The 22,822-nt window shown below is 47.7% G+C and overlaps 1 protein-coding gene across 1 annotated transcript in view; it reads left to right on the top strand.

Annotated features, from left to right (window-relative positions):
- The first annotated feature begins 2,128 nt into the window (after window positions 1–2,128).
- Window positions 2,129–22,822, top strand: part of VOPP1 (VOPP1 WW domain binding protein) — a 94,056-nt gene continuing 73,362 nt past the window's right edge. The window contains exon 1 of the mRNA XM_032471174.1: window positions 2,129–2,325. Within this exon, the coding sequence (XP_032327065.1) occupies window positions 2,272–2,325 (54 nt within the window). The 5' untranslated portion in view covers window positions 2,129–2,271. The remainder of the gene's footprint in view (window positions 2,326–22,822) is intronic.

Below are 22,822 nucleotides of genomic sequence, written 5' to 3'. Positions count from 1 at the left end.
AGAACTGAAGCCGATGACATGTGATGAAACAGCTTTCCCAGGATATCCGGACCAGGCTTGCTGGAAGTCTGTCCCCAAACCTTTGACAATGACGTAACACTTCAGATGATCTCCAAAGTCTGTGTTCTTGATAACACATGAACTTCAGATAAAAAAAATGCCTGAGAGTTCTCCTTCCTACCCCTTCCTTGTTACTCAGCTGTAGCTTTAATAGTTTTCCAACCTGTGCACTTTTCCTCTGACATGAGACACTGCACCCAGGAAAGGTTCTTCCCAACATTAAGGGATAAAAAGCTGTTGACACTAGAAAAGCCATCAGTGACGCTTTCACAGGAAGATCTTGATCAAAAGGGGTAAATGCAAAAAATTAATAAAAAGAAATCTCAGTTAAATAGTCGAGAGACCAGAAGGGGGAGCTCTCATAACCTATGATGATAGCAGAGCCCAACAGGAAAGAAGCAAGATTTCTCTTCTTCCTCAGGGAGGACCCAGGCAAAGGAAAGCCATGGACTCTTTGTTTACTTTAGCCACCCCAACATCCTCCTCTATGAAAGGGTACTCCCTCTTTCCCCTGTGGGGCATGCGTGTGGCATGCCATGGCCACACGCCTCAAATTGCAATTCTCTGCTGTGTCCAAATAAACCCATCTTTGCTGGAGAAATAACTTATTTGTTTCAGGGCAACAACCCATTAATGAGGAAACAGCAAAGCTACTTCAAGGGAGAATGCAAGCAAGTGTGTATACAGAGCAAGTGACAAAGAGGAGAAACAGAAACTCTTGGGATGAAATTGATGAATCAGACAGAAAACTGGTTAAGGCTCTGAGTGTGGCAGAGGTCACTTGCATTTTTACAGGAGAAGATCGTTTACACCATCATTGGAGAAAAAAAACTTTGCATCTCTGTTACACAACACAGCTTGAGCTTCGCTTTCTGCAAGTTAAATTCTGCCCTTTAAGAGTAATAAAATGCTCTCATTTTAAATAGTAAGTCTAAGTTACTGGAGTCCAAAGACCCTTGGTGGTCCTGTCGGATGGTGTGTTACCATTGCAATGAAGACCAAAGATGACTTTTCTGCTTTCCTGGCAAGTTCTGGTTCCAACAGGTGTGGTCTGGCGTTGCATGATTCAGTCAATCAGATGTGCACATTTGCTGAGATCTGGAAAAGTGTCTGGGACTCGCCTTAGGTGCTGTCTATTTCCCTGAACCCCTCCCTTCACCTCCGGTCATGGGTAAGTTCATTTCCTTTACCTCCTTAACTAACTTCTAGCCTCACTGTCTGCACTCAGCACTTTGCATCCTGCTGGTGTAATTGCTTATCTCTCCCTCTAGACACCAGGCAGAGTTTTCTTGCAACCCTCTGTGTACTGGCTCTCCTGCTCGGGGTCTGGTACAACTTACAAGTTCAATAAATGGTTTTTGAATAACTGCACGAATGAGATGGGATCTGAGCCGTGTTGTGAAAAAAATATATATGGTGGGTAAGAGGTAGTGGGGGGTGGAAGGGGAATTCAGCAGAGGTGAAGGACATCTCAAAGTCACCAGCTGGAGGGTGGGCTTCAGTGTGGGCCAATTGTAGGGGAGCGCGGGGCAGGGCCAGGGGAGCGCAGGGCAGGGGCAGAACAGGAAGATCCAGGCATGAAAGGTGAGGCTCAGGGAGCCTTCCGTCCGCGGTCTGCCTCCTCATCCTTTGGCTGTCCTTGCTGTCACACGTGGGGAGAGTGCATGGCCCCACCGGGCGCAGAGATCGGAGGGACCTTGAAGAACCTAGACGCACAAGACGCCGCGAGACAGAGCAATGGGTTCACGGCCAGTCACCGCCCTCTGGAACAAGCCTCAGCCCGCAGGGACTTTGCTTCTTTCAAAAACCTTGCCAGGCCTATTCAAGGGTGACAGGACGGTGTCCTAGAGGGAGGAGACCCCTGGCAGCAACCCTGCACCTCGCCTGCCCAGCTACTGCCCTCGGGGCCCCTGGCGCGCGCACTCAGGCGGGGCGGACCTTGGTACCCAGGAGTGTGCCCAGGGGGTTGCGAGCCGGGGTGGGGCGCGCGAGCCGGGGGGCGGGGTTTGCGCGCGAGTCGGGGGTGGGGTGGGCGGGGTTTGCGCGCGAGCCGGGGGCGGGGTGGGCGGGGCGCGGCGAAGGCTGCACGGCGCATCCCCGCTCCTCGCCCGCTCGCGCGCCCCCGGCTCGTGCGCCCCCGGGGCCGGATCCCGCCCGCCGCGCAGGGGACGTGCCGCTAACCCGCGTCTGCGGCGAGGAGGACGCGCAGCCATGGGCCGCCTGGCCAGGAGGGTGGCGGCGCTGCTGCTCGGGCTGCTCGTGGAGGTAGGGCCCCGCCGGGCCGGGCTGGGCGGGGGCCACCCCGAGGCGCACGCGAACCCGTCTTCGGGGCGCCCTGAAGGCCGAGGGCCGAGAGCCGCGGGTTCCTCTGTGTCGGGGAGTCGCCCCAGTGCCCCCCCGCTCCTCTGACGCCCTCCACGCGTGTGGGGAGGACCCCGGAGCATCTTCCCCGAGGGGCCCGGCTCAGGGTGGGGTGGGCGGTGAGGGTCCAGGGAGCGGCCCAGCGGTTCGGGGCGGGGCGGGGGCGCCGCCGGGTCACGGTGCAAGCGCGCGGGGACGCGGATGTGGGCCATGTCACGGGAGCGCGAGGCGGACGGCAGGGCTGAGTGAGAGGGAACGTCGCCCTTGTGAAAACACAGCCCCAAAGCTTCAGATACGAGAGGAAAGCCCTGGAGAGCTGGCAGGGTGGGTGTGGCCTTCGGAGCCTGGACCGGGGACTGGACTTGTTGGAGCGGTCGCGGCGGAGGCGCTGGTGACCGCAGCCGCCGTGGGGACCTCGGCTGTCCCCCGCTGGGAAGTCGCGCCCTCGGACGCGGGCCACCTCCTTCTTGCCAGAGCGGCTTCCTTAACATGTGAGCTCGTGGGATTCTGGGGTGTCGTTTGCATTAGGGTTTGTTCCGTTCCCTGCTCAGCTCCATTATTTTGAAGTGAATGTGTATTAAATTAATTAAGTCAGAGTAAGTGATGAGACTGTGTTCCGTTTCTGTCTTTAATATTTGTGGTCTTAAACACTTTTCTTTAATAGTGGGGTGTTCGTGTTGGAAATCACCCCTTGGTTTTCTCCATTTATAAAGAAAGATATGTTACAAATGCTCTCCTAAAAGGTAGGTTGATGGCCAAGTTTCTGGCCCCAGAATCCGCCATAACAAAGGCTTCCTGTTTTGTTCTTATATCTCCCTGGCAGAGTTGTTTCTGTTTTTGTGGTTTCCCTCCACTTGCATTCTTTTCATTCATTCAGAATTCTATGACCTTACGAATCACATCGCCTCGGTGATTACGAGACAGGATAATGGGGAAATGAGTCTGAGGCCACTATTCGCATAAAAAAACAAATGTATCTGTACCTACACGTGCAGTCCCCGCACTTTTTAATCAGCACTTGATGAAATTATCTGGCATTTGTTTCTTCTGTCTTCCCCAGGTCTTCAGTGTGGTGCTGTCCCCTGAATGTAGCATAGACTGCCTCTTCCCAAAATAGATGTTCAGTTGCACAGGAGTGCCGCTATGGGGAAAAAAAACAAAAACAAAAACAAAAACGTACAACTGCAAAGTTGAGAATTAAGTTTTATTCAGCAGGCTTACTGAGGACTTAAGCCCTGGACACAGTCTTTCAGCTCTGAGGGACTGTTGGGAAGAGGTAAGGGAGGAGCCAGGATATATATTTTTGCAAAAATAAAATAAAATAAATTATAGGAATAATTAATTTCTGTTAATTAAGGAAAACCAGACATCTCAGGTTAATAAATTTAGCGCCTTTCTCTGTATGGGAAGATGCTGGAAGAGTCTGGGCTCGTTGAATTCATTCCTTTGATCTGCAACTTAACTGTCTTGGGGCCAGAATTCTGTTTTTCTCCGTCCTGAATCCCCACAGGGTGCTGTCTGGGGCAGCTGCAGTGGCTGGTGGCTAGATGGATGCCACATCCTTTGTTCAGTGAATATGGCAGGTGACATTCTTCGTCCACAGGAATTTATGGTCTTAACAGAGAATTCAAGTCATGCCTGAAAACTTCAAACAATCTTAGGCAGAACTGTGACAACACTAAAATTTAAGTGACGAAATGGATGCTGGCACAAAGTCAAATATTTAGATGACTGGTGATTTTTGTTTTCATGGGATGGTTATTCCAAGCACCTGTTTTGTCTGTGGCAGAGAGGTATCTCTCCAAGGAATTACTCCAAGGAATTAAGGAGATTTCTTTCTAATCTATCGTGTGGAATTTTATACATGGGGTATACATCTGAGATGTTGTCATCTGAAGCGGGTTGCTCTGAATTTTGCCTAAAATTGGGTGTTACCAGCATACCTCGCGTGCTTTTGAAGCCCTGAATCACATGCATAAATGTGCGATTTCAGTTGCCGATGATGTGGAGAGGCCGAGGGCTATCTTCCAGATGAGGGCATAAGACGATCGAGAGAGATGTTTGAAGGCTTCTGACAGCCAGCTGCAACCTGGGATTCTTGTCTTTGTTTCTTTGTTCTGCTTGAGCTGGTTTCATCGCAGTCCTGGTGTGGTTGATCAGAAGCCACCTGGCAGCCTTTAAGCCGTCCTGGCCCCTCCTCTGGCACCCTGTTCCTAGCCAGCACCACGCAGGAAGATTGCACGCGGGGGTTAAGCTAGCAAGGGGTCCTTGAGCAGGGAGATGTGTCTGAAAGCTGTCTCAGAAGAGCCTTCCTCCCCTGCCTCACATCCTCTTATAAAAATTCACTTAGCTGCTACACGTAAAGACTGTGTGTTTGTTACTTAGCAAACACTTCCAGAGTGTGTACCCTGAGGCACGCATTGTTCTGAGCACTTGACAAACATCAACTCCTTCATCTTATCAATTGCTTGTGTTCCCGTTTTTGTTTCAAATGGGAGGTGTTAAAAGAGCTCGTCCGCGTCCCTCTGCTGTGAGGTGGGAGGGCTTGAGATGTCAGCTCAGGCGGTGGCCCCCGCTCCCTGTGCTGTGCTCCTGGACAGACAGACATGGAGAGGGTGTGCACACGGGTGCTCCCGAGGCCGGTGGTCGACTTAGAGAGGTATTCGGTCCACGCAGGAGATAAACCAGAAAGTGCCCTCTAGGAACTCAGCCACATCTCCTTAGGGGACCACAGAATTTAGCATCCACACTGAAATCGGGGGCTGTACCCCAGGCAGCGGGACCGTCCTGGAAGCCCTGGTGTGCACCCCTCGCCCGAAGCCCAGGCAGGGCTTTAACAAAGTGGAAACAGGCCGCTGATCTCAGTGTCCCTTCCCCGGGGAGGCTCCTGGGGAGTTGATTCCCGCAGTGGCCTTTCCTTCCTGTTAACTCAGAGTTGCCTGTGAGTTGCATGGGGAGCCGGCGAGGACCCTTGTTTCATCTTCCCCCTTCCCCGGTCACTCTGCAGTACATCCCAGGCCCCCGGGCCACGAGCGTGGCCACAGAGTAGGGGGTCTTTTGGGGTCATAAAATTCTGTGATTGTCTTCTGTCCCCTGGTTCATGTGAGGCCCTGAGAACAGTGCCTTTAGGAAGAGTGACAATGCTGAGAGCTGCCTCCCAGAACCCCTGGTGAAGCAGCTCCCAGTGGCCGTCCCTGGGCTGCAGAGCACCTTAGAAACTGGAAAAGAAAAGACGTTTGAAAGCTGTTGGTGCCTTTGACCCTGGGGAGCCATTAGGCCTGGATCAGACGCGCTCCTGTGGGCCTTCATCAGAGGGCGTGGCTTTCTAGCTATGTCACTGCAGTTTCTTCCCGGGGGCCGGGTTGTTGACACTTTTGTAATAGACTGAGTGGTGTTTGTTCTGGCTTCTGTCCTTCCGGAAATGAGCCCAGAACTGCGCAGCGCCCCGTTCAGTGTAACACCCTCGCGTGCCAGTGTCGGGGGTCCCACTGTGCCCATTCACGGGGGAAAGAACTCTGTGCCAGGTGATCTTTTTAAGAGACCGGCATCAGTAGCTTTCTGACCCTCTCCTGGAGCCAAAAGCTGGAAAACTTTAAGCAAGGCCACCGTGTGTTTCATAATTATTCTGGCCAATGAACAGCTCTTCTTGGGCTAGAAAGAAAGCAGTGGTCTTGTCTTAGAGAGAGAGGATCGGGAAGGGAGCATTGTCTTTTGCAATTAGGGAAAAATAAGAGGGTTATTGAGTATTTTTCTCAAGTCCTTTGTATTTTGAGGCCCAGGAGTCTTGAAATGAGACCCAAGTCATGTTTTAAGAGTGTTTCCTGTCTCGTGCCAAATGCTTGTTTGTGCCCTGGGATTGCCACGAATGCGGCAGCCTCTGGGTGCCAATTTTCTGAAATCCATCGTTTCAAGCCTCCCACTCTTTAAGAGTTTTTAGATTTCTGAGCAACATGCGATTTGAATGAGAAAGGAGCCTGTAGGGAGTCTGTTAGGGCTGGAAGCTCCACCGGAGGCCGGGGGCGCGAGGATGCGAGGTGGCAGTGATCAGTGAACCTGGTGGCAAGGACGCCACTCCGAAGTGGGGCGAACTGGCTCCCGGTGAGTGAGGAGGTCTCAGAGCTCTGGGCCCAGACCTGGGAGCCTCATGAGCCCTTGCTGTCCTTTGGTTTGTACGCAGCTGGAGGGGGGGCGGTTGGTCAGTGACTCCAGAAGTCCATAGATTAGGCTGGTGGCCACTGGATATCTCACCATGGGGTGGCACGTCATTTTTTTAGAACCCATGTGTGTCCTCTCAGTGAGGCCTACCAAGATCTTGCTCTGACCAAGCCCCTCCTTTTTCTGTGTCTTCAAAACATGGAATTTACTTTCCATAATCTAGTGATCCATTGTGTTAGCTGAAACCTGCGCCAGCTCCTGGAACCGTATCTGGCACAGAGCAGGGACTCCGTGTGTATTTGAGTGAATAAATAGATCAGGGGGTGATGACCATGGAGAAGAGTCTGAATAGGTCTCTAGAAAGAGAGGGGAAGGCGATTGATAAGCTGTGGACTCTGAAGGGGGCCACGTGTGCTTCGACTTGGAGCTGACTTTTATTTGAATATTTCTAGGGCTGGAAACTCACTGTCTCAAAACAAAGCATCAACTCTGCGGCCCATTTCCGCGGTTAAAGTTTTCTGTTACATTGAGCAGAAATGTCTGCGCCGTTGCGCCTGGCTCTAGGTCTGTTCCTTGGGCTTTTTCAGAGGAAGTGCCATCACGATGACCGCCCCTCGGCGTCTGAACACAGCTGTGCTGGTCCCCACTGTGTTCCCCTCCAGGCTTCATCTCCGTCTGTCGTTTCTCACAAGATGTGGTTTCGAATTTGAAAACTGCCAAGCTGCATGGGCAGCGCTCAGGAAACCGTCACTGTCTGAAAAAAGTGGCTCCTAGAAAACGGCCGCTCAGAGTGAATCCATTTTAAAAGAGGGATCAAAATTTCATAGCTGATAGTGGGGGGAGAAAGCTTGATGGAGTGTTGTTTTGAGAAAACAAAGCCCAGATGAGAAAGATGAATTAATTTGTTGTTTGTCTTATCATTTCTCATTTCTTTTCTTTTTTTCCTTTGAGAGGAGATGCAATTCGGTTTCTTCATTTTTCTTTATTTTTTTTTAATGGCGGTGCTGGGGATGGAACCCAGGACCTCATGCAGGCTAAGCACGCGCTCTACCCCTGAGCTGCACCCTCCCCCAAAGATGAATGAATTTTATCCTAAGAACCCATTTTTAGAATTGAGTCAATTTGGGGGCGAGGAAGGGAGATTCACTTTTCTGCTAAAACCCTGTGATGTGTAACAGCACAGCCTTCACTGGACATTGCAAGTTAAGGGCGTGATCATAGTAAGGGTTTTATTTCTTTTTTTTTTCCCCCCCAGAATTATTTAGTCTATTAATCAAACCCCACCTTACGTCCACCTCCAGCTTCTCTTGGTCTTTTTAATTCATATCATTTTTCCTTTGGGCATCTGTTGGGTTATTTTTTTTTAATAGGCTTTGTTTTTTTAGAGGAGTTTCAGGTTCACAACAGAATTGAGCAGAAAACACAGAGTTCGCACAGAGCCCTCCCCACCCACACATACGTCCTCCCGACCCTCAGCATCCCTCGTCAGTGTGGCATCTTTGGTGCCATCGGTGAACCAACATGGACACGTTATTATCAACCAACGTCCACAGTTTACATGAGGGTTCACTCTTGATGTTGGACATTCTGTGGGCTTTGCCAGGTGCATGATGACATGTGGCCACCACTACGGTGTCACACAGACTAATTTCATCGCCCTAAAAATCCCTTGTGCTCCGTCTGTTCCTCCCTCCCTCCCTCCCTCCCCCCAAACCCCGTGGAAACCACGATCTTTTTATTGTCTCTGTAGCTGTGCCTCTTCCAGAATGTCATTTGGTTGGAATCGTACGGTTTGTAGCATTTCCAGACTGGCTTCTTTCATTTAGTAACATATCTCTTAAGTTTCTTCTGTGTCTTTCATGGCTTGATAAGCCTTTTTTTTTTTTAACTGCACATATATTTTTTAATTCTAATTTACATGTATGTACTGTTTATTGTTTCTAAGAATGTTCAGAGCTTTAGCTTTTTGAACTTACATAGTTATCAAAGGAATGAAGCCACCTGTTGGGTTGTTACCAACGGGTACCTGCCACGTCCGTTTGTCTGTTTCATAGGCTTCGTGAGCCACTGCGTCTTTGGGAGATCTGCACGGTCACGGTCACGGTCACGTTGCTGTCCACTTGCGTGGTATTTGTGTTGGACTGTCCTGGGATCCTGCCCTCTGAGGTTGACCCGGAGCAGCTCGTGCGACATGGCGCTGTCTGAGAAGGGGTGACTTCGGTGCTGAGTGCATTCTGTCAGCCGGCGTGCCTCCCATCTCTTCCCCGCTGGGCCTTGTCTGAGCGGTAGACACACTCCGCCCTGCAGGTGCGGTCTCTCTGGCACTGTCACCGCCCCTGTTTGGACCTTTTCATCGCGAAGAGAAGATAAGCCAAGAGATTCACATTGAGTTTGCAGTTGCAGAGCGGTTTAGCATCATATTTAAAACCCAAATTGAGGACGATATATTGATTCTAATTATATTTTACATTACTTCCTTCACCTCAACTTCTTAAGCCTGTCAACACCTGTCTGAATACTATTTTCTAAAAAATCCAGTATCCTTTATGGTTTTGCTACATCGAGGGTGAAGTATATGGTTAAGATTTTTGACACCGATATCCTTAATTTTTAAAAGTCAGAATTTAGCTGTAAATATGCAGTGTTTTTAAGTGCTTGACCACTTGCTCTTGGTGAAGAAAGACCCAACAAATGAGGGCCTGGAACTCTGGCAAAGTATCTAAATGTGGGGCTTCTTTGCACTCATGCTGCCGAGCAGTCAAGAAGCCTTTTGCGACACCATTGTTTGGTGATCAGGAAACAGTGACCTTTTGCTATTTAAGGAGTCAGGTGGTGGATGAATACAGGGAGGCAGTGAGTATAAGTATATACACTTTCAGGAAATGCAGCTGTGGACTTCAGAGCTTTTGACAAGGGCACAGAACTGAGGTAGTATCTTAGAAATGAGGTTGGACTGTTGATTGATGATTGATTTTGAACTTGAAGCACAGAAGACTTCTGCTAGTGATGTTTTGTTTAGATGGTGTCAGTCCATCTGAGCCGCCGTAACAAACTTCAGAACAGTGGGTGGTTTGCAAAGAGCAGAAGTTCTGGAGGCTGGGAAGACAGCAGCCTGGTCCAGTTCTGGTGAGGGACCTCTTCCTGGTTCATACCTGGTTCGTACCTGGCACCTCCTCACGTGGTGGGAGGGACACACAATCTCTGCGTGGTCTCTTTGATAAAAACATTAATCCCATCAACCCTAGTGATCTAATCACACCCTTAAGCCCCCCACCTCCTAAGTCACCACATCGGCGTTAGGATTTCAACGTGAATTTTGAGAGGGGGGGACATGAACATTCAGGCCAGAGCAGGTGGCACCATAGCCCCGTGTTGTGGGATCTCGGTGCTTTGTGGATCGGCTGGGAGCCTTTGGGGTAAATTCCTCAGGCTGTCCTTGGCTTAGCTGAGTCCCTTGTAGGAAGAGAAGGCCCTCGGTGTTGAGGGAAGCTCTGGGAAGGGCCACCGGTTGGAATTTAGCTCCGCACAGGTTGCGCCAACAGATTGTGAACACGGTCAGCTGTTTTTAAGCAAGGTTTTTCGCCCGGGTTTCCTGCCAGAAATGGAGGCTGCACGTCTGCAGAGAGGGAGGGCCCCAAATACCTTTTTGTTTAAAAATGATGCTTTTTTGGCCTTTTTAGTGTATCTGTGACTAGGCTCGGTCATTAGTGGCCGAAACAAAGGAAAGGAAGATTGCGATTACTGTCACCCTTGGCTCTTAATTTTTGCCCTGGGTAAGGTCATCAAAGGGTCCCAACGGGCATTCTCTCCCCGTGTCTATGCTTTTTTGGGTGGTGGGCCGGAAGGCAGCAGCCGCGCAGGTCACATCTTGACTTTTTAACCAAGTGACGATGAGTGACACCCTTTTAGCTCATCTCAGTCTAATGGCGTTTGGTGATTTGTGACCAGTGTTGTCCCAAGAATCAAACCAACCATGGCTTCTCGGAGGGTGGGGACAGATCTCAGATTCTTAAGGGGGGTGGGGAGTGTGTTTGTGAAGCTCTAGTTGTGGTACCTCGTTCCTCAGTCGGATGGAAAAGAAGCAGGGCTGGCAGGGTGTGGCGTGTATGAGGCAGGTCCCCCAGCCTCAGGGCATCCCTGTCTTCGATGAAGCCTCCAGAACCTCAGTCTGCTGTCTGCTGACCTCAAGGTACCATCCAAGAAGTTCAGCCTTACGCTCTCTTTTCAGGAACCCTGGCTTCTTTCTGTTTTGTTTTGTTTTTTTTTTTAATTTATTTCATGTCGCTTTCCTCCTGACCACTTTTCTCTAGCTCAAAGATTGTCAAAAATTGGGTTTGTATGCTCTCTGGAGGCATTTTCAAAACCCGTATACCCCGTCACACATTTTATGGAATCCTTTGCATTACAGATTTTAAATGATCGATGAATTTATTCCAGTGAGATCAATGGATATTAATCGCTCAGGTATTCTGAAAACTACTTGAAATTAAACTAGAACATCATTCTTTTAATGCATCCAGTGGAATCAAAATATCAGCTGCAATTTGATACTGATTCTTGTGGATGGAGAGTGTCGCCTGCCGTATCAGTAAACAAAGGATGCTGCGGCCGGCAGGCCATCAGCCACTGCAGCTGCCACGACTGGGCACCCTGAGGGGATTCAGGATGCAGAAAAACAGCATACTGGCCTTAGTAGCTAAGGTGCATGTCAAAGAAATGATTTCAAAGAGCCCACACTTTTGCATCTTTCCATACAGAGCAAAGTGCAAAATTCGTTAACTCGAGATGGTCTGGTTTTCTTTAATTAACAGCAATGTTTTGAAGTTCAGACTACCTGGTCTTTGTTGCAGAAACTCCGATACATCCTGGCTCCTCCCTTACCTCTTTGGAGCAGTCCCTCCGAGCTGTCTGAGAGGCTGTCTCCAGGGTTTAAGTCCTCAGTATGTCTGCCGAATAAAACATGATTCTCAAAAAAAAAAATAAATAAATAAAAATTAAAAAAAAAAGAAATATGAGACCAAATCAAAAATAGAAGGAAAAAACCCCCATAATTCTCAACTTTCAGGTTGTGCATTTTTCTTCAGTTAACATTATCGTTCCTTTAAAAATAGACAAACAAGCTCATCTCTAACAGTTGGAAATTTTATATCATTTCCTTTTCTCTGACCTTCTGCTTCCATTCTTTCTACCCTGCAGAATTTTAGTGAAATCCATGCTTAAGTTTGTTTTTTAATATCTATCTTTTTTTGTAACAGAAATACGTATCTTGAGTTAATTTTAAAAGCATTTCCTCAGATAAGCCATTCAAAGATTAAAAATTGGAACCTGACTATAACTCAATAAAAAAAATTGGCTAATGGAGTTATCATTACACATTTGATTGAAACAATGTAAATATATTTCAAACTGAATAGTCTTCAACAGACAAGTTTACTGGAAGCGAATTTCTGCATGAGCTGGGTGAGGATTTTTTTTCCAGTTAGATCATGTATCACTGGTAGAAATGGAAGAAGTTTTGTATTGAACTTCTTTTGACTCATGGGCCCAAACCTCATAGTCAGCTATGATCAGGTCATTTTTCAGTTTAGTTGGAAGCAAAGAGTTTAAGAGCAGCGGTAAAGTGTGTTCTGACGGAGACCGCCTCCTTGACAGAACCTCAGTGAGCTTTCTCTGAGGGTCTTCTTGACCAGGCCCCTGGGTTGCCCTTCTGGGTCCGTCTGCACAGAGCCAAGTTCAGCAAGAATCTTGCCAAGTAACACTCCTGCCCTTGGTATCCAAATGCTTTGACCTGCCTTCAGCAAGAATTCTGTTCAATCAGTTTCGCAAAAATGTCCCCGCCCTCAGTGTGTCCTCTCAGTGATTTTCCGCCCCCGACCCCGTCGCTCTGCTCCGTGGCTGTAAACCCCCGTTGGTCCCCGTTGGGTTTGGAGCTGAGCTCCGTCACCCTGTCTGCTAGTGCAGAGTCTTGAGCGAACCCTTCCCTACCGTCTCAGCAAGCAGCAGAGTCAGTCCCCGAGGGCAGGGTTGGTATCTGATGCCCGGGACAGTTTGCAGTTCGAGGGCAGCGCATCCCAGTAAGAGCAGGAGTTGGGGCGAGGTGTGCCTTGCTTTGTAAAGAGGAGAAGGGTGACGGGGAAAGGGGGACCAGCTTGGTCACTTGACCAGCATCTTCACCAGAACCTGAGTTCCCTGGCAGGTCACTTTTAGGAAAAGAGGGCTATGGGAGTTACGGTCTAGAAATTAGGTTTTTAACAGTATGGAGGAGTGTCCGTTAGTTAAGTCTCTGATCCTTTGAGGACCTCCCTGCCTGTCTGATCCTGGGGAGCTTTGAGCCATTACCTGCGCCTTGGGCTGCAGCCCAGAGCGACAGCATGTGTCCCTGGGTGTGGGCCCCAGGCAGCTCTGCTTTCTGAGAGGTGCTTCTGATGAGATGGTGAGATGGGAGCCTTCGGTCCTTCCAGCCAGACAAGACTTGCTCCGGGTCCCTGAAGGCACCACACTTCCTCTGCGCGTTTCCCCTTCCCCCTGACTTTGGCATTTCAGCTCCCACTGTGGTTAAAGACCCTCAGGTGATGTCTGGGAAGACACAGGTAAGAGTTGCAGGACCTGGCCAATCTACTCCCAGAAGCTCCTAGCTCAGGGATCTTCCTCGCCTGCCTGTTAGGTCTTCTTGAGCAGAGACAGGAGGTAAGATCAGAGCTTGGATGTAGAGGTTAGCGCCAGGAAAGAGGGTGGGGGTCTGAGGAGTGGAATGAGGAGGGAGATGAGCTGGAGGGAACGTGCACGTATATTTGAGGTTTAGTGGAAAGAGGTTGAGGCAACGCTGGTGGGATGTCCTGGATGTAAAAGTTAACCATGAAGATGAGCTGAGAAGGGTCTGCACTTCAAGCAGTGGAGAATGCCTGAGAGAGCAGCTGGGGGAACGGTCCCCAGGGAGCTGCATCCTAGCATCTCAGAGCATCCGTGGTGGAGTTGAAGGTGAGCCTTTTTTTTTCTTTCTTTTTTTTTTTTTAATTGAGTTATAGTCAGTTTACAATGTTGTGTTCATTTGTGGTGCACAATGCAATGCTTCAGTCATATGGGAATATACATATATTCATTTTCATATTCTTTTTTACTGTGAGCTACTACAAGATATTGAATATATTTCCCTGTGCTCACAGTATAATCTTGTTTATCTATTTTATATTTACCAGTCAGTATCTGCAAATCTCAAACTCCCAGTTTATCCCTTCCCACCCCGCCCCGACCCCTGGCAACCGCAAGTCTGTATCCTATGTCTGTGAGTCCGTTTCTGTTTTATATATAAGTTCATTTGTCTTTTTTTTTTTTTTTAAGATTCCACATATGAGTGATCTCATATGGTATTTTTCTTTCTCTTTCTGGCTTACTTCACTTACAATGACAATCTCCAGGGCCATTCATGTTGCTGCAAATGGCATTATTTTATCCCTTTTCATGGCTGAGTAGTATTCCGTTGTATAAATATACCACCTCTTCTTTATCCAGTCATCCTTGGATGGACATTTAGGCTGTTTCCACGTCTTGGCTATTGTAAATAGTGCTGCTGTGAACATTGGGGTGCAGGTGTCTTTTAGAATTAGGGTTCCTTCTGAATATATGCCCAGGAGTGGGATTACTGGGTCATACAGTAAGTCTATTTTCAGTCTTTTGAGGAATCTGCACCCTGTTTTCCACACTGGCTGCCCCGGGGATTGAGCGTTTTTGATAGTCCTGTGGATACAGCCGGGAGTCCTGGCTTGCCCCCCAAGTGGCATGGGGACAGACGAATGGGAAGGTGGCACCAGAGTTGGGCTTACTGCTGTGGGCCTGGTGGCGTGTCTGGAGTAAGAGTTCTAGGGGGTTAGTGTTCAGGTGGCTGACAACCACCTCAGGGTCACTGAGGGTCACTGCTGGAGCATGTGAGGCTAGAAGGGGGTTGATGGCTTGGGAAATGAAGACTGCATGATGGTTAAAAAAAAAAATGGAGGTCCCTTGGGAGCCAGGTGAGTCCGTGTGGCAAATCCATCAGACGGGAGCCTTCAGGAGAGGGGGAGGGTGGAGATGCTGTGCTGTGAGCTCTGTGTTAGTTTCCCATGGCTGCCATGACAAATTACCGTACACCGCTGGCCTGAAACAACGCAGATTTTTGTCTTACAGTTCTACAGGTCAGAAGTCTTATATGAGTCTTGCTAAAATCAGGGTGTCAGCAGGGCTGCAAGGCTGCATTCTTTCTAGTGGAGAATCTGTTTCCTCATCTTTCAAGCTTCTAGAGACTTGTCCCCAGTCCTTGGCTGGTGCCCCGTTCTTCCATCTTCAAAGCCGGCAGTGTGGTGTCTTCCAATCTCCCTCACCCTTCTGCCTCCTTCTGTCAAGTACAACGGTTCTCGGGATGACACTGGGCCCACCTGCGTTAGCTGGGGCATCTTCCCAGCTCAGGATCCTTGGCTGATCCCACCTGCAAAGCCCTTCTGCCGTGGAAGCTTCCGAAGATGGACCGGGGACATCTCTGAGGGGCAGAAGAGATTATTCTGCTTACCACAGGGTTGAAAAAAAAATTATTTCTTAAAATATATACTGTACCTGAGCCACTGTTAGTGGCATATTTCTGCAGTTTATTGGCAAATAATGAGGCGGTTCTTTGGGTCACTGACCTGAGCAGTTCAAAGCCTCGTTAAGGATTCGTTGAGTTAAGTTTAGGTCTGTTTCGTGCTCTGAGTTCTTGGTGTTGGTCACCTCAGTGGAAGGTGAGGGTTACCTTCTAACTTTTCTTAGTTCCTTCAGTATCGCGGATAAGGAAGAGGTTTCTGGCACAACGGAGCTGGCTCTGGGTTATTTGATGCCATTGGTGTTTCGACCACTCCCTCGCAGGCAAGGAGCTGCCGTGTGAGCTCATGACCCCCGGGCTTCGGTCAGCTGCGCCGGGTGTGAGGTGCGGTCACCGGGACAGCCGGCCAGGGGCTGTTCCTGGGGGCCTCCTCCTGGGCCGCGGCCCCGGCTGTCAGCGTAACCCTGTGGTGCATTTTGCGCAGCTGCCGGGGGTGGAGGGAAGTTCACAGGGGTGAGTGTCACGGGGCTAGTGCTTTCGGTAGATGGCTCAGGAGCTCACTGAAGCCATCATCGCAGGGAGGTGAGGGTCCCCGGATGAAGCACCGCCTTGACTGTCCACCTTACACCTACCGTCCTGCTGACCTAAGGTGTCTGTGTGCTTGGAGCACACACATGATTGATGCAGTTAAGCCTTCGGAAGGAAGCCTGAAGTATTAGACAGCTTTCCAGTGAAGCTGCTCCTCGCTGACCTTGAACCCTGACCTCCCCTTGGCATTCTCTTGTTGTTTAGCAAGTCCACATTATTGCTGAAAAGGTCTCAGGACACTACCATGGCTCGCTCTTTGACACCCAGCGCCATCAGTGATGCGGGCTCTGGTGGCACCCCTTCAGCATCCCGTGTTTCAGGCCGCGGTCTGAAGTCCTTACCCTGCGGGGTCTGTGTCCACAGGGAGGCTGGGGGCAGCGCGCGGGGGGATCGATGGGTGAGCGTGGGCAGGTGGGGATGGCACAGCCCACGGCGCGGTCACGCTGCCTGTGTCCCAGGCTCTGATCGTGGCTCTCGGGAGCCTGAGCACAGATGGCTGGGGTTGGCGTCAGAGCATCCAGGGTGGCAGGGTCCACCTGCTGTTGAACCCCGTGTTGATCTTCCGTGCGGTTGTGAGCATGTACACAAGTCAGTGGGTGTGAAACATTCACGTTATTTGTGTGAGTTTGCGTTTATTTCTCTGGGGGAAGGTTTAAAGTGAGCATCTGAAAAAAACGCAGAAGGATTTCCCTGTGTGTGTTAGACTGTGTTACCAGTTGGGTTACCAGGAGGAAACCCATTCAACTGATGTAAACTTTGAGGACGTGTCTTCTTTCCTCTGGTAACAAGTCCTGCGTGGTTGGGGTCCCCTCAGGGTCAGTTCACGCGGTGGCTCTGTGCTGTCCTCGGGGTCTTTCCACTTTGTCATTCGGCCGTGACTTGGGGCTGGTTCTGTCCTTGTGGTCGCATCGTGGGTGGGGGTAGTTGGTTCTGCACAAGATGCAGATAAGCCAGCTTCTCCAGCGTCTGTTAAGACATCGATGTGTTTGTTCTGTTCCGGCCGAGCGGTGCTACTTGGCTCCCCCAGCCCCAGGTTTTCCCGGTGAGAAACGCGTTTTGGACGAGGACGGTGTTAGATGGGTCCTTAGGGATCAGCATTGTGGAATCAAAAATCAGCCCAGTGATTCAGATGTAAACGTGCAGAAACCTTCTTGCTAGGATGTGGGGTTTTTTAACTGCTTTTTTTTGAAACATCTTACACTGGAGTATTTTTCAGACTCTCCAACATTCTTTACTTTTTCTGACTTAAAAGATGATGGTGGTGATGCGGTAACTAGCACTTCCTGCGTGTTTATTCTGTGCCAAACACTATTCAAATAAAAAAATTTGGGTCTTTCGAATTTTCTTCTTTTCTTTTTTCCAAGTTTACTGAGATCTAGTTGACAAGTTAAAATTTTACGTACATTTAAGGGGTATAATGTGATGGTCTGATATATGTATACATTGTGAAGTGATTGACACAACCAAGCTAATTAACATCGCCGCATACGGTTACCTTTTGTACATGTGTACTGAGAACAAGGCTCTTGGCAAATTAATGGTTTTATTAAGTGCAGTCACCATGCTGTGCTTTAGATCTCCGGAACTTACTCCCCCTACGTAACTAAACTCTTTTTTTTTTTTTTTTTACCATTTTTTATTGATTTATATAACTGAACTCTTGTACCCTTTAACCAACACCTCCCCATTTCCCCATCCACTCAACTCTTTGGCAGACATCATTCTGCCCTCTTTGCGAGTTTGACTTTTTTAGATTCCACGTGTACGTAAGATCGTGTGGTTTTTGTCTCTGTGAATCTCCTTATTTCATTGAACCTAATGTCCTCCAGGTTCATTTGTGTTGTCCAGTGGCAGAATATGCTTTTTTATGGCCGAATAATATTCCATTATAAATATATTAGTATATATTTTAAATAAATATGTTTATATATAAATAAATTACTTTTATTTAAACATGTTATTTATGTAACTTTTATTTAAATAAGTAAATATTGTGTGTGTGTATATATATATCATATTTTCTTTTTTTTATAATTTTTTTTGCATTGGGGGGAGGTAATTAGGTTTATTTATTTTCAGAGGAGGTACCGGGGATTGAACCCAGGACCTCACGCCTGCTAGGCAGGTGCTCTCCCACTTGAGGTGTACCGCCCCCCCCACTACATCACGTTTTCTTTATCCATTCATCCACTGGGCTTACTTTGTTTTGTGATCTTAGCTATTGTGGAAAATGCTACAGTGAACATGAGGGTTCAGATATCTCTTCAAGATAGTAATTTCATTTCCTCTGGATTTGTACCCCGAAATGGGACCGTTGGATCTTGTGTTCCCTCTGTTCTTCATTTGCTGAGGAATCTCCACACTGTTTTCCATAGTGGCTGCACCAATTTACATTTCCCACTGATGGTTTCCTTTGCTCCATCCATGAGGTGATAACCTCATTGTGGTTTCGATTTACATTTCCCTGATAATTCGTGATGCTGGGTACCTTTCCCTGTGCCTGTTGGCCACTGTATGTCTTCTTCGGGAAAATGTGTATTCAGGTACTTTGCCAAATTTTTATTGTTGTTTTTGTTGTTGAATGGTTTAAGTTCCTTGTCTATTTTACATGTGAACCCCTTGCCAGATGTACGGTTTACAAATATTTCCTACCACTTTCTAAGGCTGCCTTTTCACCTTGTTGACTGTTTCCTTTGCTGTGCAGATGTCGTTTAGTTAGATGTGGTCATGCCTGTTAATTTTTGCTTTTGTTGCCTGTGTGTTTGGTGTCATATTAAAAAAAATAACAATATGGGTAAGACCTATGTTAAGGAGCTTTCCCCCTATGTTTTCTTTAGGAGTTTTATAGTTTTAGCTCTTAAAATTTAAGGCTTTAAACTTGGAATGCTTCGATCTGTTTGGAATTTTTTTTGTGAACTAACACGTGCTCTATCTTGCAGGATGTTTTGTATGCACTTGAGAAGTATGTATGTTCTTCTACTGTTGGTGGAAAGTTCTGGATATGTCCTTTAGGTCCATTTGTTGTGCAGTGTACTTAGGCTGCTTCCTTCCTGACATTCTCCCTGGGTGACTGATCCATTTGAAAGTGGGATCTTGAACTCTCCTAGTATTACTGTACTGCTGTCTATAATTCCTTTCAGGTCTGTCAATATTTGCTTTATATATTTAGATACTTTGATGTTGGGTGAATATTTATAACTGTCATAGCTTCCTGTTGAATTGACCTTTTATCATTATATAATGACCTTTTTAGTCTCTTTTGACAGTTTTGACTTAAGGTCATTTTTATCTGATATAAGAACAACGGAGCCTTGAACATTTTGGCGGATAGGGTGCCAACTGCCCACGCATTTGAAAATCCACATGTAACTTTACAGTGAGCTCTCTGTATTTGCAATTCCACATCCATGAATTCAACCGTGGCTCGTGTAGTCCTTATTTAGTATGTATGTATTGAAAACAATACCAGTAAAAAAAAAAAAAAGGAAGAAAGAAAAAAGAAAAAGACAAATGAACATAAATACAAAACAGAAACAGACTCATAGACATAGAACACAAACTTGTGGTTGCCAGGGGGGAAGGGGTGGGAAGGGACAGACTGGGATTTCGAAATTTGTAGATACTGACAGGCATATGCAGAATAGATGAACAAGATTATCCTGTAGAACACAGGGAAATATATACAAGATCTTGTGTTAGCTCACAGCAAAAAAGAATGTGACAATGAATATATGTACGTTCACGTATAACTGAAAAATTGTGCTCTACACTGGAATTTGACACAACATTGTAAACTGACTATAACTCAATAAAATAAAATTTAAAAAAAGAAAGAAATGAAAGCAACACCAGTGTATTATGTAAGAGGACTCGTGAAGTTCAAACTGGTGTTGTTAAGAGGGTCAGCTTATAGACACCGCGTTCTCTCTTGGTTACCATTTGCATGGAATGTCTTTCCGTCCCTTTGAGCCTCTGTGTGCTTTTAAAGCTCGAGTCTCTCGTGTGCAGCATACAGCTGGGTATTGTTTTTCCATTCATTCAGCCACTCTGTTTTTTTTTTGATTGAAGAATTTAATCTAAATTTAAATTATTAATTATTAACAGGTAAGAACTTACTCTTGCAATTTTGTTTATTATTTTCTGACTTTTTTTTTTTTATAGTTTCTTTGCTTCTTTCCTGCCTGCTTGCTTTCTTCCTTTGGGATTCGATCATTTTTTGCAGTATTTCCTTTGCGTCATTTCTCTTAAGCTTTCGTTCCTATGCTGTAGGCTTTCGCTTGGTGGTTACCATGAGGTTTATATAAAACAGCTTACAGTTCTGACAGTCTAATTTAAGCCAGTCACTTACCTTCAGCTGCACACAAGAAGTCCCCACAGCACATTGTATGCTACGGATGTCAAACTTCTTTTTGTATTTGTCTGTCCACTAACAAATCATCGCAGCCGTAGCTGTTTGTAATATTTTTGTGTCTAACTTGCATACTCGAGGTGAAAGTAATTTTCCCACCAGCACTGCTGTATTAGAGTGTTTTGAATTTGATTATGTGTCTACCAGTGAGTTTGATGCTTCCGTTACGTTTTCGTGTTCCTCAATCAATAGCCTCCTTTCATTTCAACTGGAAGAATTCCCTTTCGCGTGTCTTGGAAGACAGGTCTAGCGTGATGAGTCAGTCCCTCAGGTTTTGTTTATCTGTGAAAGTCTTTATCTTGTCATCATTTCGGCAAGAGCAGGCTTTGCTGCGTGTAGAATTCTTCATTGGTCATCTTTTTCTCTCATCACTTTGAATATATCTTTGAATTATCCCAGTATCTCCTGGCTTGTAAGTTTTATACACTCATAGAAATCCACTTACAGCCTTATAGGGGTTCCTCTAATTATAAATCTTTTTTCTCTCGCTGCTTTTAAAACTTCCGCCTTGCATTTGACTGTTGATAATTTAATTAGTGAACTCCCTGCCCTTTTCTCTCTTCCCTCCTTCTCAGAGCCCCGTGGTACATCTTTTGATTTGCTTATTGGCGTCTCGTACGTCCCATAGGCTTTTTTTCACTTTTTCTCATTTTCGCCTTTTCACTCTCCCTGGGTAATTTCAGATGACCCGTCTTTGAGTTCACAGATTCTTCCTTCTGCTTGATCGCAGAGTGTTGAAGGAATCTACTGGATTTTTCATTTTGTTCGTTGTGTTCCTCAGCTCCAGAATTGGTTTGGGTCTTTTTTTTTTTTTATGATTTCTATCTTTTGGTTGGAATTCTCATCTCATTCGCGTAGCATTATCCTGATTTTGTTGGATTATGTGCCTGTGTTCTCTTGTAGTTTGCAGAGCTCCCTTAAGGCAATTATTTTGAGTTCGTTGTAGGGCAGAGTCATTGATTCCCAGTTCTTTGTGGTTGGTTTCTATGGTGACTCATGGTTGCCTGACTCATTGTGGTCCACGAAGCCTGGCATTGCTGTCTGTGCATTTGAAGGAGCAAACCCGTCCTCCTGTCTTAACAGGCTGATTTTAGGGGGACCCAAGACTGGTGGGGTTGCCTTTGCACCTGAATTTGAGCCGGGCTGGAGCCTGGTCACGCGGCTGCTGTCAGATCTATGGTTGTGTCCACCATGGGCAAGCCCATTACTCTCTGTCCCCTGGGCGACGGGACTGCCTCCAAGCCTGTGGTTGGGCAGGGCTGCAGCCTGGTCACAGTGCCACTTCAGGGTCTGTGTTGGAGGTCCTGTTACCAGGGACGTGGGCGCGTGGGGCCCCTCCTGGCCCCTTGGCAGCTTGGCTCTGTGCAGGACCACGGCCAGGCTGGGCCAGAGCCAAGTCCACGGGGGACAGAGCTGCGTTGGGCCTGTAGCCAGGGCTGCCGTCGGCCAGCCTGCCTTCTCCAGGTCTTGGTCTTGGGCTTCACCCCGGTTTTGCAGCTTCCTGCCTGAATCGAAAAGCTCCCACGAAGACACTGTTGCCTGTGGATGGATGCCAGCTTGTTCTTTAATGGGGGGGGGCCGGGGCGTGAGCTGGGGACCTTTTACTCTACGTCACGCGGATATCCTGCCAAACACTGCTTTAGACACTTGGCGTTTCATCTCTACCGCCCTTCTCTGAGCGTAGTGCTGCGTTGTGTCCATTTTGCAGATGAACCAACTGAGGCACAGGAGATGAAGAAGCTTTCCCACGACTTTCCAGCTAGAGCCAGGATGCTAACCTCATCAGACTGATTTCAGAGTCTGTGTCCTTAAATACTGTGGTCCCCCTGCCCCAAATGTATATATTTATATAATATATTTTCTTCTCTGGGGGTCTTGCCTGGCCTGGCCTGGCCTGGAAGGAGGTCCTGCTGGATGGTTCACATTTAGGGCTTTCTGGTTCTTAAGAGTCTGAGAAACTCAGCCATGTTACCCTAAGTGGTGCGTCTTTATTGTGAATAGGATGTGGAAACGAGGAAGATGGAGAGTCTGGCTCATGGAATCCAGAAACGGATAAACCAGCTTAAGATCAGGAAGGCAGCTCAGGAACTAGTGTGCCCCACTGGGTTGTCTCTGTGGCCTCTGTGTCACATCTTCTGCGCGGCAGCCCTGCCAGCCTCCCCCTCCCCCAGACCCCCACGTCACCAGCTTGGCTGCGCAGGTGGCAGGCAAGGCGGTGGCCTTCTGCCTCGTAACTGTGAGCGCGTGGTCCCTGCACAGGCGAGGTGGGAGGCCCTGGGCACACGTCCCCACTGGGCCGTCGCCAAGCACGGGCTATTAGGAGAATCTGTTGGCAAACATCTTATAATATGTGTAAAAGAAAACAAGTGGGTGTTGATTTATAGACAGTTTGGCCTTATTTGTTAATTTGTATTTGTGTGCTTTGTTTTACTTTCACTCACTGAAGAAATTCTAGTGCAAGCCGTCTTTAAATCAGTAGGATTATAGTCCTTGAAAGGCCTCTGTAAGTAGAAATTATGTGAGTGAAATTTGGTCTCTTTTTAAAATTCATCGTAAAGCATTATGCTCGCAGCCAAAGGCATACTGCTCCTGTGAAAGAAACTGGCCGCCGCTGTGCTTAATAAGGGGGCCGGGGGCCGGGGAATTGGGGGGTCCCGGGGCTGAAGAGGCTTTGACAGGGGGACACTTAGGGACAAGGCCAC

The sequence above is a fragment of the Camelus ferus genome, chromosome 31, assembly GCF_009834535.1.
Source record: "Camelus ferus isolate YT-003-E chromosome 31, BCGSAC_Cfer_1.0, whole genome shotgun sequence".
In the NCBI taxonomy this organism is placed as follows: domain Eukaryota; kingdom Metazoa; phylum Chordata; class Mammalia; order Artiodactyla; family Camelidae; genus Camelus; species Camelus ferus.
Note: the sequence above shows the minus strand (reverse complement) of the source record. Positions and strands in the feature narration are given on the sequence as shown.